Raw genomic sequence first — 16,956 nt, 5'->3', positions numbered from 1 at the left:
CTTATTATATTTACACTAACAGAAATCCTCACTCTCATCCAAAGCCCCTTCCTTTCCCAAAATGGAAACTTTATTAGATAAAATTATGCAGACAGTAAGCATTACAACGTATCAATTTTATACAAGGTGAGTGTGGATGAAGAGTCCAATATTGTCGAAGAATAAATATGAAATGTAAATGGTTGAAAGGCTCAAGAGTTGGACCTGAGTTAAAACTTGTCCCTGCATGGCGACGGCTTTGGTTTGATGTCTCATCAACCTTGAAATGAGCATTTTTCAGAAGTGTGCGCTCTTTCTTCTCTGCTCCAAAACCCATTGTGCAGGATTTATGTCCAACTTCAACATATTGAGCACCCACGGGTCTTGCTGTGCTCCTCTAATGAACTCTTCCATTGTAATACAACCTGTAGAGCAAATTATAAGAAGAAATATTTCTTATCTATTTTTAAGGCCTCAGATTTTTTCTCATGTTTAATACTTACCATCGCCGTCGCTATCAACAGCCCGTAGTATTCGTTCCACAGCATCGTCGACTGTAAAATGGGACTCATTTGTTTCTGTCTTTGTACCTCCTTTCTTGACACAATAAATGCTCTAGAAAGAAAAAAGTAGAACCTGATGTAAACACAGTCAGGATTTTAAAAATCAAAGTAGGAAATAATTTTCAGAGATGTGATTTGTAAGATTGCACATCTTTGAGAGGTCCATAAAATGGTGCCACCACGACACATTATGACCTAAAAATAAAAAGAAAAACTTACATGAATTATTGACCGGAGCTCATCCTTGTCAACAAATCCGTTATTGTCTTTGTCATACACCTTGAACGACCAGCGCAGTTTGTGCTCCATGTCTCCCCGAAAAACAAGATTCAGGGCTGCTACAAATTCCAGGAAATCTATTGTATTGTCCTGAAAGCAAAGCAGTTACATTAATTTAAAGTTATTTACAACTAAAAAAAAAAAAAGCATATGAATGAAAAAAAATCTCACCCCATTAGTGTCAAACGCTCGAAACATGTTCTCGGCATAATCCGATGCTTCGCTGCTTGGGTCCACACCAAAGAAACGCTTGAATTCATGCAGAAAAAGTAGTCCGCTCGGGCACTCCATGACAAATTTTTTATACATATCCTGAAGCGCTTTAACGTCGATTTCTTCGGAGCTCCCTGTTTGCTGTGCCTGTCCCATGGTTTGTGTTTCACCAGGACGTTGACCTTTAACAACTCCATCATGGAGTGTGCAGACCAGAAATGGCCATCTTATTGACTCGGGCGTAGTTTAAGCCTGCGGAATCTCAACTGTTTACATTTGTGAGAAGTGATTAGTGTAGTCTGGGGATTAAGACTGGATTACCTGGTCGGGGTTTTCTTCCATTGGGTACGCCCCAGAGTTAAAAATGGACTAACCCAAACCCACAATAAGGCACTGGGATCCTGGGATCCTTGTGGCACATAAATAATCACATTGTTCGACTACTGAGGTCAACAGTTTTTAAAACATAGAAGTTCTATTGCACAGGTATCAAGCTCAAGGTTTGGGGACCAGATTTGTCCCGTCACACCATTTTATTTGGCCCGGGATTTGTGTTGTACGATTTACAAATTGAAAGTCTGAACTGTTGACAGCAAAATAGTCCAAGTCCACGTCAACACTGAAATGAATAGTTTAGGTCACATTGAAAACCTTGGTGCAGTTACCTAGCAAAAGCTTTGTCTTGAAATGACACTTGCACATTATTGTGAAGACCACTCGGCCATGTAAAGTGCGTTGTTGTTAATCAGATGACTGCAGCACCGGAAAAACAAGCTAAGAGCATAATACGCTCAAGGCCATGCTCATTTGGAAATGGTATATCAATCTCTTTTAATTAGATTGCATTAGGCAGGGGAGACAAATCCTTCAAGAGACATGCATTGAGATGATCTCTACGTAGGTCAAACTTAAATAAGGACAACACTTGCATTGTGTTTTTAAAAGCACACACATGGGTTTGAATTTAATCTCAGAGCCAGGCAGGGGATACTTATAGACACATTTGGTCAGTCGACTCTTACCTGTATCATCAAGAGTACACGTAAAATGATTAACTAACATTATTTTCGAATCTAATTATGATTTCACTGTCAAAATTGCTGTGAAATTGCGATTTTCTTGTTCAAATGGATGAGAAGGGAAGAACCTCTGACGTGCACAGAACAACACCGCCACCTACTGGTAAAACGGCTGTATTACAACACGAGATGTTTTAGGTACTACATACTACATTTACATACATCCAGTGTTACCAAAGATGAATACAAGCTAGAGGTCAATGTTAGCACAAAACATTCAGGCTTCTGTTGGGCAATAAAATATGTCAGGAAAGCCTACTAAAATATCCGAACTTTATTTTGTTTTCAAAAACTCCTAAAATCTGGACAGGCTTTTTTTTTTTTGCCCTATTTGTGTGTTATCATATAGCATTTTGTGGGTTTCTTTAATTGTGACAATATTATGAAGTGGTTCAAAGTGGGAACATCCACAATGAAGGCCCTGCCGAAAAGAACTTTGAACCTTGTAACGAAGGAAGTACTTCTGGCCAACCTTGAGTTCCAACATACTTTCTTGTCTCGGCAAACTACGAAAGACTTTTCGACACTAAAGCTATTGCATAATCTACACCACTGCCCTTGTGATGTACTTGGGTTGTCGTGCACTCGCCGCATAATTCCGTCTTTCTGCAGACCTGCATGGTGATTAACACACGTCCTAAAATAATGTCCTCAGATGGTTTGCGCCGCGTCAGCAGGCTTTATTGTTGATCTTAAATCACCGCCGCACTCGCTGAGGCTGTGAGAGAAACGGATGGCCTCCCTGCTGAGTCCACAGTTTGCCTGATGGATTGTGCTGCTTCAGATGCTATTGAATTGGTCCTGATGGAGCGTCTGAATGGTCCAAATATTGTGAGCCAAAAAACTGGGGGGTTTGGTTGGGAGGGGGAGGTTGATTGACCTTGGCATTGGGTGCACCATATTTCAAGATGATGACGAAGGATTTTTGCATTGCGTTGACTGTTTTCGATGGCGCCGCTCTGCTGTCATTTTTATTCCTTCTGCACAACTAACTTCCATGAAAAATTAATTGATGTCTTTTCCTCTTGAATATTGATTTTTAACAGCAGAATTTGGAGTTAAAAAAACCTAATCAGTTACACATTTGCAGCAGAATCATCCTTCTTTTAGTTTTCGTGCCGTCCACAACAAGGCCATGCATTGACACCTTGCCCCCACTAGCATAGCTTTGCTATAGGCATGTAGCTTAACTAGGTGCATCGTAGATACCTATTCATATCTGTGATCACTGGGCTCAAGAATATTAACATCCATATAGTGGCCTTTAATTTAAAGAGCAAAAGCCAAGTACTTAAATTCTCTTTCGCTGAACTTGAAATTATTGTGATTGTGTGAACTGTTTGGCATTGACCATCAGCATCATCACTTATAAATATTATCAGATGATACGAGACGACCCATTTAAGAGGTGTTAATTAATTTAAAACTGCGTTTGAAATGTTTATTATTGCTCTCAACATTTACAAAACGGGGATGACAGACCCACTATTCTATATAATGTGTTGGATTAGATTGTGTAAGGTGTACCTAATGAAGTGTCCACTCCAGCTGTTATTATTGCATGTACCTGTAAATACTGATTGAAAGAATCCTGTGATCGACGACGCTAGCGACGACTATGATGATGATCGGGAGGAGGGGGCTGAGCACGTGTCGACGGGTGGGCGGAGCATCATCATCCTTTGGCCGCCTGGAGGACGCAGAGGATGCAGCTCGGACCCGGCCTGACCAGTCGCTGCCGGTCCCTGCGGATGGCGATGTTGTAACATTGCGGATGCAGGAAAACGACCATTAGACGGCGTCGCTGACATCGAACCAATGACGCGCGTGATGCCGAGTGGTCCACATCGGCGCCTCTAGCCCGGGGAGAGGTCCTCGATCCTCTCTCTCGCCGCCTCGCTGTGCTGCGTGTGCGGTCCACGGGGCGCCGGATGATCCCCGCCCGGACCCGCTGACGATCCCTCTGCGGCCGCGCGGAGCCTCAAGCTACATGCAGAGATGCAGGTGAAAAATCAGATGTGCAGCGAGCGCATCTCCGGCAGCGGCGACGATGACCCAGAGCAGGACGACGTCAGCCAAAAGAAGACCTCGTGTTTTTCCAACATCAAGATATTCCTGGTGTCGGAATGCGCGCTTATGCTGGCGCAGGGTACCGTGGGCGCTTATCTGGTGAGTGACTTTCCTTTTGCATCCTCATCCTCATCCTCATGCATTGCTTGTGTTGTGTGCGCGTCCTTCAAACGCGCAGACAAGGCCGCGCAATCGAGTCATAAGAACGACCACCAAACGGAGAGACGCGGCCTGTGCAGCTGCCGCATCGCAGCTTCTCCACGTTGTTGTTTGTGTTTCCAAATGATGCCTTGCGCGAGGTCTACAACCTTGCCGGCCCAGTAGTGCAGGATGTCGGCGACATAGCAGCCTGGCCTGTCTCGGGGGTTCTTAAAGTCTAGACGCTGCACCAAAAAAAAAAAAAAAATCATCATAGGATCAAAGCCAGCCATTAGTTTCCAAAAACAATTGGATTCATGACAGACTTTTGTTCATTAGTGTGAAATGTAAGTGTGACTGATTGTTTATAAATGTGCCCTGTCCAGGCTGTAGCACACCTTTCACCCTAAAAGTCACCTGGAATAGATTCCAAGTCACACATGACATCATTAATATGAATGATAAGTGATGCTCATTGAGGTACAGCAAAGGGTGGGGGTATGGTATGCATTTGTACATATTTTTTAATGATCAGCCGATTAATCGGTAATCTATTGTTACCAATGATGTCATAGTTGTTGAGTTGAAGCCCTTCCTTTGTGGGTGTCATAAACATTTGACTCTATTTAAGCTACGCTTTGGCATCGTGGCTCAGTGGTCGTCGAAAACAACACTATTTGTTACCTTTGGGTTGGGATGTAAACGTATAGTAACAACTCGGGAAACGTTACAATGCGCGTGTAGCCATAGCTTGTAGCATGTAACGGCGGAAACTGTTACGTCATATAACATTTCCATCCGAAATGCTTGGTGGCGGAGGACAATTATGGGGCATTTTTGCATTTTTGCTTAGTGGGGTGCCATGAGATTTTTAAATAAATAAATAGATAGATAGATGAATAAATAAAGTTGGGCGTGTGTTTGTTTACATGCTGACCTTGGCACAGAGAGCACACTTTGGGAAATGGAAACACTTTACATCTTTAAATGTCGTTTCCAAATGCATTATCAATTTGCAGCCGCACTCGTCCTTGAACTCTGCCCAAATCAAAAGTGCACTTCTCGTAACCAAGCTATTTCATCGTTTTATTAAATACTTTCTGTTTTGTGTCTGTCTTTCAAGGGTAGATGCATTTTCTCCAAATGTTTGAGGGTCATCACAGGACAGTTATTTTTTTCTTTAATTTGTTCAGAAAATAAATAAATGTTAAAGAAGCCATATCATGCTAAAACAACTCTTTATGTAGATTTTAGCCATGTAAAATTGCTTATTTTTCACCAAAACACTCCAAAGTGGTGTTTTCAACAAACAGGTCCTCACATTGTGACGTCACAAAGCGACTCAACGCGATTTTGGTGCGTCCAAAAAAATCAACATGTTTCCACGAACTCGTTGTCATTGCTGTTTGGTGCACTGAATGTTTTCTTTCCATGAAGTTTTGAGACGTCGTACTTTGTGAGCGGTATTTGAACGCATCGCGTCGACTGACGAACGTATGAAAGTCCTGCGGAGGCGGTGTTCATGAACAAGGCGTCTTCCGGATTCGAAAAATCGCCAACAAAATGAGTCGGATTTCAGAAAAAATAGATCGCCATTGTGCCAAAGGTAATGTAAAATCGTCTATAACGTTGGAATGCTCAAAATATCTATTTACAACGGCATTTTTTAAATGTGGTCTGCACTGAATTGGCCGTGAGCCACAGATTGATTGAAAACGAATCATAGCCAATCCAGACACAAACATTTACCAATTTATTCTTTTCAGTGTTTATATGATGTGCAAAGTGGCAGAAGTATAGTGTTAGTGCACAAAAAATAACTAGCAAAAGTCAAAATAGAGATTCAACTAATTTCCTTGGTAAAAGTAAAAATGCTCAAACTCTGAAATTATAAAAGGTCAAAATAAATACAACTGTGGCAGGTTTCTTAATTTCCAGATCAGAATTTTCCACTTCCATTGGTGGGAGAAAAAGCCAAGGAAAAAAAATACTCAATTTCAGTACAGATACCTAAAAATCTGCAGTACAGCAATACTTTAGTTTTTTTGCCATCAAGTCTCACAAGTCATTCATCACAACAGCAGCTGACTTTTGCACTTCCTGCTCACTCATGATCTTCTCTCTGCAATTTCCTGCCAGGTGAGCGTCCTAACCACGCTGGAGAGGCGCTTCAACTTGCAAAGCGCTGATGTGGGCGTCATCGCCAGCAGCTTTGAAATCGGGAACTTGGCCCTCATCCTTTTTGTCAGCTACTTTGGCGCCAAGGCCCACCGGCCGCGGCTGATCGGCTGCGGCGGCATCGTCATGGCGCTTGGGGCGCTTCTGTCCGCCCTCCCTGAATTCCTCACCCACCAGTACGAATACGACGCCGGCGACTCATGGCACGCGGAGGACGGCCGTGACGTCTGCTCCAACAGCTCACGCTCGGACAACAACGACTCCGCGTACAAGTGCGGCGACCGGGCCAACACCAACATGATGTACCTGCTGCTGATCGGCGCTCAGGTGCTGCTCGGCATCGGCGCCACCCCCGTCCAGCCTCTCGGGGTGTCCTACATTGACGACCACGTCCACAGGAAGGACTCCTCTCTGTATATAGGTACGTCGGAATAAGCAAAGTTCATATAATAAAAAAAGTAGCCGGTATCCCTTAGCTTAACTAAATTTGAAAAAACATTTTTGTCGATAATTGCATTCGATTGTGGTGTTTTGCATCATCAAACGCTAAAACCCCAAAGGAAATGGATGTGCTTGTCGTTTTTAGTTTTTTTTTTGCTAAGATAATGATCTGCCGGGTATTTTGTACACTTAATTCCACAAAGGACACACGCTACATCCTGTCTGCCAAAGTTGCTAAGGCAACAGTGCAGAGGCAGACAGGGAGTGAGGACGCTCATGTTCCTCTTCATCTCGGAGGGACTGAATCACAATGAGACCAAATGGAAAGTAAATGAAATAAAAAGCCAGATAGAATGTTGCAAATCGTCCTCTACATTCATGTTTCCCCCGACCGTCATTGAGTCGAGGGAGCCATATTGGAAAAATCGCACGGCACATCCCGCAAATTAAATGTCACAATAAGGATGAGATTTGGATTTGGGCAGGTTTGTTTCAAACACAAAGCTGATGTGCTTGCAGGAAGCCATGACGCATTTTGTTGTATAAATTACATTGCAGGTTTATTATACCTTCTGCTGTTTAATGGACAGAGCAGTTACAGCAGACTTTTTTTTTTTTTTACCTGGCCCATTTATTTATAATTGTCCCCCCCAAAATTGGTAGATTAATATAATTTATCCACATTGTCATTAAGCATTTCATTAATTTACCTATATTAAATAACAAAATAAAAATATCATTATAAGAATTAAAATTATATTGACTAATTAATTATGATTACTGAATTTTAAATAATTTGTTGATTGTAAAAAAATAGTAAAATAAAAAAAAATACTTTTTTAAATAAATGAATTCTGTAAAATTAAGGAAATGAGACAGAATTATTTATTTGTATTATTTATTATAAAGCCATACAATTTTGTCTATGATATTCTGCCGGGCTCTTTGCTGCAGCCCTTTATTTTCACTCGGCTCCTCCATTTCTTTTTTTTTTTCTTCTTTTTTCCCTAACAATGGCTCTTTGGCCGCTCATTGTTTTGCGGATCTTGGAGCGCCAAGACACGGCTGGTGTGTAAGCCAACCTTCTGAATAATGCAGTGTGACACAGAAGCAGTTAGGAGTTGTTTAGCAAACACGGCAGCCCACCATGAAATATTAAGTGCAAACACTTGGTGCCGAGAAGCCAAGGCCGCCCGCGGGCGCCTGGCCGATCGATAACGGCCTCCGAGTGGGATTTAGTCCACGGGGAGCACTCCGGCGACTACTTAGTACTTAGCGATCGAGCAAGGTGAGGTCACCCACAATGCTCCTAGTCCACTCCGTGTCTATGCAGCCTCATTATGGTCAAACAACCACATCCATAAATCGTATTTTCAAGTTGCAAACTTGGTCACAGAACGTAGGAAACTCTTTACAACTGGAGGCGCAACGATTAATCAACCATTAAATCGATTGTCAATTGCTATTTTGATAACCGATTAATCGTTTGGATTTTAATTTATAATTCAGAATCCTCAGAATTTCAACATTTTCTTTTTTACTCTGGAAAACAATGCTTAACATTTTTGCTTATTTTCCTATCAGAGTATTAACTGAATCAAAATGATTTTTTATTTTTATATCTTTAGACACAATGGGGTCACAGTAGCAAAAAAGACCGAGTCAAACTGTCCTCATGGGAGAACCTCAGGTGTTGCTAAACATGAAATGGAAAAAAATGATGAAACCGCCGTTTTCTTCATTTTAGCATCTGTTGTCATTCATTTATATTGGTCCAAACATATTTACTACACGTTTCGTTGTACAAGGCATTTCAAATGAAGAAGAACGCAGTGCACTAGAGGATGCTACGCCACAATAGACTTGTTTATAGCAGCAGAAGAAAGGCACAGCATCTCTCCCTCTCCTCCTTTCCCGGCCGTAATGCGTGTAAGAAGCTCTTACCAAGCCACTGCAACAAAATGTTTGCGGCGAGGAAGCGGCGGACGCTGACTCAGCACTCAGCCCGGCTTTTCATTGGTGCACCTTTGCCAGCGTGGCTTGTGAAATGATTACTGTGACCTCATCCCTCTTACACAACACGACCACCGGCCAGCACCTTTGACGCCTTCGTCACTTCATAATGCCGTTTCGTCAAATAATAGCCACCTCTTTTCGACACCACACCCCAATTTATAGATATGTGCGTGACATTATTAGTTATTTTTTCATTTTTCATCTTCAATTTAAAACACTTTCCAGGTCTTCCTTCAAGCGCTTCACTGTGCAATCGAGTAAGTGCTGCTTATCGGAAGCTTACGCTGGTAGCTAAAGCTAATCTCTCCATTCAAAAGCTCGGCTTACAATTTTAGCTTTGCTGTAGTGTTTCGCCCTAATGTGCCACATACAGAGTAAATAAAGTTGATCTGATTGATTGATTATTCGATCGATTGGTTGATTGATAGATCGTTGGTATCACCCAATAATTTCAGATTGTTTATATATTTTTTGTATTATTATTTTCTATTCAAGCATTTATGTTGGAATATTACTAAAATAAGTATTCTCAAAGGAAGTAACTATCTTCCTCCCTGTTGTGATTTGTCCTTTTCAAATCTCTCTCATCACCAAGCTCCCTGTAGGCTCTTCTTTGTTTGTTGACCTTCCCCTCCTCTCTTATTTATTCAAGTGGACAATCTGTCAAGCTGCCACCTGCAAATGTCTGACCAACACTGAAACAACAGCAGAAGGCAGAAGTGATGTTTTTAGGGGGGGAGAAATAGCGGGCAAACAATGGATCCTATCACTTAGCTAGGCATACATGCCAGGAAAACTGCTTCATTGAAGTCATAATAGAGTAAGAATGATAATTGGTTTTTATTCATTATAAATAGCCAAACTAAACCTAGTTACAGTGATACCACCATGTTGCTAGGCAGAATTCAAGGGGCTCGCTAATAGCTGCCCCATCGGCCAATTTACACATTTACAGTGGCATAGTTCATAAGGCTCAATCCGAACTACCCCATTAGCCAATATAAAATAAGAACAAAATCAATCCTGTCCATTAGCTAGCAAGATCAAGAAATCGTATCTGTTGTAAATCCAAACAGAACCCTAACCAAAGAACAACCGTTGTTTAAACATTAAGTGCACCTTGTTGTTTTATCTGTTTTCCCTACAAGTCACTTTTCGAAGTCAAAGTCACATGAAAACGCACAAAATTGGGATTTTCTCACCCAAAAACTGTAAATGTGTATTACGTATTCAGTAAAATCCATACTGGATGTGGTGGGGCACTGACCCAAACCGTTTTAACATCACTTTTTATGCTTCTTTAATGTTTTGAAATGACTTTGAAGCAGAACTATAGTACATAGTACAGCTAAAATTATGATTTACCGTTGAGGTGATTGTATTTGTTATTTGGCGTAATAGCACAATGTTGATTTGTGGTGCTGCTTCCTTCTAATGTGTTTTCCAATGTCCTCATAAAGGCCAGCGTTGATTCTTCCGGTGTCATATTCCACTGATTGCCTCTCACATCTGCGGATGTTGCTGCAACATCAATAAGAGATTTACGTTGGTCTCGGAGTGCTCATTCCAGGTTTTATAATGCTGTGCGACTGAATTCGAACAGACATTTAATATGTTGAATGGGGGCCTTAATTGGGTACATTTGACGTTGGAGGTTTATGAGAAGGAATAATATAGAGTCTAATACAATTTGTGGTCTAGATTGTTGACCACGCATTGTATTATGTTCTTGTGCCACACTGAGATCAGTCCAAATATTAATAATCATACTCTTGAAATTAATGTCAATCACCTTATTGCATTTCAGTGAGTCTCCCAAAAATATATTGCAATGCTTTTTCCCAATGTTGCTCGCTGAAAATATTTAATCATCCAAATATTTGTTTTATCTATTAATTTATTAAATTTATGGTTAGTTCATTAATTGTAAATAATACAATGGTGAAATAATGGTTAGTTAATTTTAATGTTTTAAATATAAATATTACACTGAAAATATGAAAATAAATAATTTATATAATTGTCTACTTGGTGTTTGAGCAATCACTTTCGTGGGCCAACCGTGGTCAGACAACTTGAAACTTTAGACAACTTCCTGTTTGATTATTTATAGTGGTGCAGGCTTATGAATAAATAATTGACTCCACCTTACACACAGTTCAAATACATCTATCTCACCAGGAGACATGACAAAGGTCAAAAAGGTTATACAGAATACATCAATTATTCAGTAAAAGCAAACAAATCATGTGACATTAGAGGTGTATGATAATGAAGATAAATACGCTACATCTGTGTATAGAATATAAATTATGGTGACATATTTTAAATGTGATGTAAATGTGTTACATTAACATTTTAATGTAAATAATTCAACATGACTAGTTCAACAGCTAATCCAGAATACTGTAAATTGCTACGTGACCACTGAGTGGATTTTAAAACGGGCTCCATTTTGCGTCACAAATAAAAACCCAGCCATGGTTGAGTAGCGCCATCTGCTGTACAATGAAGTGAATGCACTCTGATTTGCATTCATGTTGTCTTGCAGGTATTTTATTTTCCACTTTAGTGTTTGGGCCTGCGTGTGGCTTCATCTTAGGTTCCGTCTGTACCAAAGTCTACGTTGATGCCGCCTTCATTGACACCAGTGAGTTTGTCTTTTTTGTATTTATTTATCGTTACTGAGCACCAATATGGCACAGTAGTGCTCCAGAGGATGAACGATATTTTCTGTCCACTATAATAAATTGACACAGTCCTCTTGTCCCTTGCAGGTGAACTGGACATCACCCCAGAAGACCCTCGCTGGATCGGGGCCTGGTGGGGGGGCTTCCTCCTGTGCGGTGCCTTACTCTTCGTGTCGGCCCTCTTCATGTTTGGCTTTCCTCAGGCCCTGGATGAGCAGGGCCTGGATAGCGGCGGGGAGAGCGAGCAGGCCATGCTGCCTTCCCCTCTCAGCCTGGACTACCAGGACAAAGTGCGGGGGGGCATCCACGGCTTCGACTTGAACAGCGGACTCTCAGTATGCCAGCATCTTAGAGGTGCAGTACATACGTGAAATATTACGAAAATATGCTACGTTAGCAATATATGAGACAAACTTCTGAACCACACTAAAATTAGTGGGCTGAATATTTACTGTGATCCTACTTTAACTTTGCAGGGAGCAACTACTAATATCCTCCATTTTGAATTGTTTCTATTGCAGTGATCCCCCGAGTGACCAGGCACCTTCTCTCCAATCCCGTGTTCAGCTGCATCACACTGGCGGCCTGCATGGAGATTGCCGTGGTCGCCGGTTTTGCCGCTTTCCTGGGAAAATACCTGGAGCAGCAGTTCAACCTCACCACCTCTTCGGCCAATCAGCTACTTGGTAGGCGGGGCTTTAGCCTCTCACCTGCTCTTAGCCATTGTCGCTAGCTGACGATGGTTTGGTTTCAGGCATGACGGCCATACCGTGCGCCTGCCTGGGTATCTTCTTGGGCGGGTTGCTGGTGAAGAAGCTGAACCTATCGGCCTTGGGCGCCGTACGTATGGCCATGGGCGTCAACCTGGTGTCCACGGCCTGCTACGTCTCTTTCCTTTTCCTGGGCTGCGACACCGGCCCCGTCGCTGGGGTGACGGTTGCCTACGGTAACGAGTAAGTCAGGTCATAAGCCCGTTTTCGTCACAATGGATGCGTCGTGACGTTCTGCACTACAACTCGATCGCCGTGACATGTTTTGCAGGACGCTACGGCACTGGCAGCGACCCGATTCTCCTTGCGTCAGCAGTTGCAACTGTTACACGTCCTCGGTGAGCCCCGTGTGCGGCTCCAACGCCGTCACCTACCTCTCCGCCTGCTTCGCCGGCTGCACCAAACCGGTGAGTGAGCACACGCAGGTGAATGACCCGGACGCTGCACAAAACAAATCCTTGACGGTCCCGCTGACTCTTTGTCAGAACCTGACAGGTTGCTCGTGCATATCGAGCAACGTCGAGGAGGCGGTGGCTTTGCCGGGCAAGTGTCCGAGTCCGGGTTGCCAGCAGGCCTTCCTCACCTTCCTGTGCGTCATCTGCCTGTGCAGTATGATCGGAGCCATGGCTCAGACGCCCTCCGTCATCATCCTCATCAGGTCAGGATGGGGAACTCGAATGTCCAAAGTGTGGACTGGTACACAGTAATGCCGGTCGAAAGCAGCAGCTTGCGTCCACCAATTTGTAAAGAGACTTTTTTTGGATCTCGACTGTTCTGTACTATTATATTGATCCTTCTGGCTTCTTTAGGACGGTGAGTCCAGACCTGAAGTCCTACGCCCTGGGGGTCCTCTTCCTACTCCTGAGACTTATCGGTCAGCAACACATGTCACAACTTTTAAGGGATCAAAGACCCTCCAAACACAATTTGTATTTTTTGGGAGCTAAAACACTAAAAGTTGGAACAACTTTAAAATACAATTTATTGACATTTTAAAACAATTCTGTCATTTTTATATCTTATAAGGGATGTAAAGGTTAGGGGCACTCATGGTTCTATTTAGCTAGCTAGATAACTAGCTTGCTAGCTAGCTTACTAGCTAGGACGGACCGAGTGCTAATAATAATACTGTAACTTTTGCCACTCCAGGTTTCATCCCGCCACCGCTGATCTTCGGCATGGGCATCGACTCGACCTGCCTGTTCTGGAGCTCGGTGTGCGGCGAGAAGGGCGCCTGCATGCTGTACGATAACGTGGCCTACCGCCACCTCTACGTCAGCATCGCCATCGTGCTCAAGTCGTCAGCCTTCGTCCTCTACGCCACCACCTGGCAGTGCTTGAGGCGCAACTACAGGAAGTACATCAAGAGCAGCGAGGGCTACCTGACGCCCACCGAGCTCTTCTCCTCCAACGTGACTCTGGACCGCCTGGGCAAGGAGTCGGTCCACTCGGACGCCGCCAGCCGGACCAAGTTCGTCTTCAACCTGGAGGACCCGGAGCCGTCCGACAACATGGAATCGGTCTTGTAGTCGCCACGGTTACGCGACCGGCGGGATTCTCCTCATCAAGAGCCTCATCTTCCTCTTCGCCGCACACAAAGGTTGCACTAAACTCATTTTCATTTTTTACTGAAGGATGGACATACTTGAAATTAATTCTGTCTTATTTTGCAAACTTAACAGCATTTATGTCAAGCGTAATATCGCCACTGTCCAACTAAATGCATGTAGCGCTACATTTTTAGCTGCCGAAAAAAACTTTTTTGGGTTTGTCTGGAGAAAAAAAAAAAATCCAACAATTTGCTTTAGCGACAAAAAAACTCAAGACAAAATGGTTTAAAACGAAATTTCATTTTCATACAATTTGGAGATTCCTGTTTTTTAATTGGACATCCTTCATATTCATCTAAACATAAATAGGTTTAGAATTCACCATTAGACATAATTTAAATAAGATGCTATTATAACTTGCGTATTAATGTGAAAATGTTTTAATTAGACAATTTTATATTAGTCATAAAATCGATCAGCTATTGATGACATTGATTAGATTAGTCTAATTTATCATTTGTAGCGACTCAGCTAGCAATTAAGTGACAAGTTGTGACACTTGAATAGGAAATTTGCACATTTAGTTTCGACGCAAATGGATTTTATTCGTGGTTTATTCATAAGAAAGAGATTCATGAAAATGAACACATGACATTTTGTACCAGGGAGAAGGCCATCACACTCGCAGTGGAACCTCTTAAGTCCATTTTGGATTTCCATAGAATTAGTCAAACTGCTGATTGTTTAAATGAACATTTACATTTTTACATTTTGCAAGTATATTAAGAAATTGTAGTAACTTTAATGACTGGTGTCATACTGTTTTTAATATAATGTCACTTCCTCAAAGGAAGTTTTAAAGACCACAAAGGAAAATTAAAATTCTTCTAAATTGGTGTCCTGTCAAATTGGACTTTCGAGGCTCTACTGTGTTCCACAACACCTTCAATGTAGCGTGTTGTCATCAGTGTAGCAATCAGCACCGCCTGTGTGCCACAACACAATATCATCCTCATAAAAAAATATATATATCCCAAAACTATCCAAAACCGGGACGTACCATATCCGCCGTGTGTGTGCGTGTGTGTGTGAGTGTGTGCATACAAAGTGCCAAAGTGACGCATCATCATGGACCAACACCACAAACCTCCTCCAGCTTGTATGTAGCCTTTCTGCGACATATTAAGCAACTTGTTGGGTGTCCGTACTCTAGAGGAAATAGGATGTCCTCACTGTTGCTAGGTAGAACTTTCATCAAGTGGACGTGCTCTTTTCTGTTTGCATCCACGCCGCCGAAAAACTCGGCGGATACATAAGAGCAAACCGACTTTAGCGTGCCTGGAACGTCCTTGACGACCATGTTGTCGTTGCCGTGACAACACCGGCTAAAAAAAAAAGTAGAAGCTGTTTTTCTTTTAGCACTTTAAATGTTTTTTGCCTTGTGATGCGAAAAAGTAACCTTTAGAACAGCAATGCCTTTTTTATCGTGCAAGTACTAATGAAGATTTCTTCATATTCAACAATTTTTAATACATTTAAAACCATTCACAAAATTCATTAGATATTGGTAGATGAGAAACTTCAATTAAAATTTTAGGTTGGGGAATTCAACCAAAAATATTTTGCTAATGTAAAAATTGGCTTTCAGCAAAGAAATAAGAGTTTATAGAACTAATAATTTCTTGATAGTTCCCCCAAATTAAAATATAAGGGAAAAAAAATGGACTTTAAACTGTTCAGCTCATTCAAAATATCTTGGGAAGAATTTTTCAAATCCCTCAAATTACGACATTTTTCATGACAACATTCCCAAATCAATAGCTATATTTTATTTTTGAATCCCCCATCATTTCATCAAGCTTTTTTCATTCTTTATTTTTCCCTCATAATAGTTCATTGCACAACATTTCAGTTTTGCATCAGCTCGTTCTACAGAAATTGCATCCTCTAGTTGTGATGATAAAATGATGCTTTATTTTTATGAACGTGCATTGTGGGGACCTGGTAACAGGTTAACCTTTTTTTCTTTTCTAGCAAATTGCACGCAGAGTTTACTTTGGGGATGATATTGTATGAATTAATAATAATTAAACAGAGGAGGGAAAAGGGGCATTTAAGTAGAAAAATTCACTTTTTTATATAATTTAGATTTTTTTTTTCAATTACATAAATTTGTATTTATTAAAAAAAAAAGCTTTATGTCCTGTATATTATTTGGAAAGGATTACGATGATTGTATGTTCATTGTATATAAATTAAATATACTATTTTTGCTTTTAATATTAAGACACCCTTTGCTTGATTATTGTTACAGGAGAAAATACTTTGTGGGTTGCCAATTAGCAGCACAAAATAGTTTTTTTCTGAATCGAGTAATACGTTTACGTTCCAGACCAAAATGGAATAAATAATCTAGTGAAATACTGCCTTAGCATTTATGGCAATTAATTTGAACCAATACAAACACATATAAATGCATATAACTTATTGCAACCAAGCAAGCGCAACGGATAAAAATATTGTTAAGTACAGTGCAAACAATAAAAAAAATTCAAATAATTTTTTTTTATCTGTAGGTGTAAAAAGATGGATTACAGAGGTTAACTTGTAAAACTAGGCCATGCGCATGACTTGAGTGTCGTATTTCTCCTTCTTCTACTTTGAAATTTACACCACCACAGAGTAAATTGAGTGTCGCCGTCTAGCGGTCAAGAATGGAATTACATCCAGAATCAACAAGCACTATAGAATAACAAGAGTTACTAATTCTACAAAAAATCTACTTAATAGCAAGACCGTCATTCCAGAACGAGCGATTAGGGCGGATTTACTGCAATCAAAAAATAAGAAAGCGTGTGTATGTGATGTCATCATTAAATGAACTTGACTTTGGTCGGAGGCCGTATTGTAATATATTTCTTATCAAAGTAGAAAGAAGATTGGTTGTGACAGCCCTTATATCCGCTGGTTCTCCACCACGATCTCATTCC

General features: G+C 41.3%; 2 protein-coding genes across 4 annotated transcripts; one reads left to right on the top strand and one right to left on the bottom strand.

Annotated features, from left to right (window-relative positions):
• Positions 1-52: 52 nt before the first annotated feature.
• Positions 53-3,769, bottom strand: LOC125966735 (guanylyl cyclase-activating protein 2). The gene is made up of 4 exons (XM_049717160.1): positions 993-3,769; positions 762-911; positions 483-594; positions 53-404 (listed from the first exon to the last, which is right to left on the bottom strand). The coding sequence occupies exons 1-4, from the start codon at positions 1,188-1,190 to the stop codon at positions 277-279; spliced, it is 588 nt and encodes a 195-aa protein (XP_049573117.1). The 5' UTR covers positions 1,191-3,769; the 3' UTR covers positions 53-276.
• Positions 3,770-4,111: 342 nt separating this feature from the next.
• LOC125966685 (solute carrier organic anion transporter family member 3A1) lies at positions 4,112-15,688 on the top strand. Of its 3 annotated transcripts, none has more exons than XM_049717074.2 (10): positions 4,112-4,282; positions 6,461-6,920; positions 11,508-11,606; positions 11,734-12,000; positions 12,168-12,332; positions 12,401-12,599; positions 12,688-12,823; positions 12,902-13,074; positions 13,226-13,290; positions 13,566-15,688. In XM_049717074.2, exons 1-10 carry the CDS (start codon positions 4,112-4,114, stop codon positions 13,943-13,945), a joined length of 2,115 nt encoding a protein of 704 aa, XP_049573031.1. In that variant the 3' UTR covers positions 13,946-15,688. The 3 variants fall into 3 exon arrangements, with proteins under 3 accessions (XP_049573031.1, XP_049573030.1, XP_049573032.1); XM_049717075.2 differs by lacking the exon at positions 4,112-4,282 and adding an exon at positions 4,559-5,927; XM_049717073.2 differs by having other exon boundaries at positions 12,688-13,074.
• Positions 15,689-16,956: the final 1,268 nt, after the last annotated feature.

Source organism: Syngnathus scovelli, chromosome 4 (assembly GCF_024217435.2).
Source record: "Syngnathus scovelli strain Florida chromosome 4, RoL_Ssco_1.2, whole genome shotgun sequence".
In the NCBI taxonomy this organism is placed as follows: domain Eukaryota; kingdom Metazoa; phylum Chordata; class Actinopteri; order Syngnathiformes; family Syngnathidae; genus Syngnathus; species Syngnathus scovelli.
The sequence above is the reverse complement of the archived record's forward strand: the minus strand, read 5'-3'. Positions and strand labels throughout refer to the sequence as shown.